At 33.5% G+C, this 1,808-nt stretch overlaps 1 protein-coding gene across 1 annotated transcript; it reads left to right on the top strand.

Moving 5' to 3' along the window:
- Positions 1 to 248: 248 nt before the first annotated feature.
- BDCG_16714 (uncharacterized protein) lies at positions 249 to 659 on the top strand (the record flags this gene model as incomplete). Its single annotated transcript, XM_045425909.1, has 1 exon — positions 249 to 659. One exon carries the CDS (start codon positions 249 to 251, stop codon positions 657 to 659), a length of 411 nt encoding a protein of 136 aa, XP_045280374.1.
- Positions 660 to 1,808: the final 1,149 nt, after the last annotated feature.

Genomic DNA, 1,808 nt, shown 5'->3' with positions numbered 1-1,808 from the left:
ACCTTGGGGTATACTGATTTTATAGTTGTTGTGTCTGCCGATTATGTATTGAGTACAGTTGCTGAGGTATCTTTTTGTACTTTTCTGTCGGGGATGGGCCAGATTGAGAGGGGTGGTACGAGGGCGAGACTTGGCGTTGATGTCCAGATACACTGAAGACAGACCGCGGAGGTTGCACTTCAGAAGTGGCCGTTGGTTATGTGCTTGATATTATCGCCGAGGTATCTTTTTGTATTTTTCTGCCGGGGATGGGCCAGATTAGGAAGGGCGGTACAACGGTGGGACTTGGCGTTGGTGTTTTGGAACATCAAAGATGGACAGGGTTTTCGCGGAGGTCGCTCCTCAGATATCTCCACAACTACAGATCGGGGATCTTCCAAAATCGAGAAGATTGGTGCATATGGCTAGGTCTCTTCACCTTACAATTTGTATGGCACTTTGGCCCGGGGTTGTGGTGTGGTAGGGGAGAACGGGGGATACTCCCACACAGGAGTTTCGAACAACGTCCGGTTCACGTTTGGCTGGATAACTCCACCACCACACAGGGTATGCGGTCGGCGATGGGGTCAGAATGCTCGTATGATCGAGGGCTTTTCGATGGATCTATCGGCGGGTTCTTATTCGAAAAATCGAGCGAGTTCGTGGTGGAGCGGTTGTGAATTCTCTGATATTGAGGTTAATATCTTTAAGAAATTGATAAAATTATAAGTTAAGAAGAATGATTATCTTACTTTTCAGAGATATTTTCACTATTTTATTACTTATCATAAGAAGCTCTATTAGAGTACTGAGAATATATATTATAATCTTTTTCTCAATAATCTATAAGATTATTAAAGACTGTTTATTAAGATATATTTAAATAAGTTTTTCTTCACTGATTAGAAACTCATTATTAATATTAATATTAATGATTTGATAAAGTAACTGATTAATCATATATTTAAGAAGATTATTACTGAGTGAAAAAAGCAGTCTCAGACTGATTCTGTGACTGTAAAAAAGAATAAAGATAAGAATAAAGATAAGAATAAAAGCACATCTGTATAAAAGTACACTCACTGTAGAAGATATAAATATACTGTTAATAGATGTTTCATCTTACACTCTGATAAAAAGAAGAAGAAGAATGATAAGAAGAATAATAAGAAGAAAGAGAAGAAGAATAACTTAATAAGTTCTTAATCAGTAGTAAATACAGTAATTATAAAGATTAAGTTCTACTTCTCTTTCACAGTCACTGAAAAATCATTCTCTAAATCTTGATATTTGAACACATGTATAAGTCTGAATATGATGAGTGAGCTTTATTCTTTTTCAAATATTAAATCTTTTAATAATAACATCTCTGTTGATTCTGTCACTGAGAGAACTGAGTTTATCAAGAAGATTAAAACTGTTATCTTAAAAATTGAGAATGATAATATTAACTTATATAATATTCACTATATTTCTAATATTACAGTTAATCTGCTCTCATTTATAAAGCTTGAAGATCAGAGATTTCAATTTACATTATCTTTCACTATTCTCTCATTTTTCATTTACAGAGTCTTGAACAGTGTTATTTTTTATACAGTTCAGACTGCTCAGAATAATATATATAAGATTAATAAATAGAAGTTTAATGAGAATCTCAATTATCTGAACAAGGCAGTCAAGTATATTACAATATCATATAAGTATAATTTTAACTGAAAAGTTGATCTTTCTGTGACTGCTGCTACTACTGTTAATAATATTAATTCTGCAGATATAAGAACATAGATATCAAAGATATCAAAGACTCTTTTGAATTAATATTATAA

This window comes from Blastomyces dermatitidis, assembly GCF_000003525.1.
Source record: "Blastomyces dermatitidis ER-3 genomic scaffold supercont1.3, whole genome shotgun sequence".
NCBI lineage: Eukaryota > Fungi > Ascomycota > Eurotiomycetes > Onygenales > Ajellomycetaceae > Blastomyces > Blastomyces dermatitidis.
The sequence above is the reverse complement of the archived record's forward strand: the minus strand, read 5'-3'. Positions and strand labels throughout refer to the sequence as shown.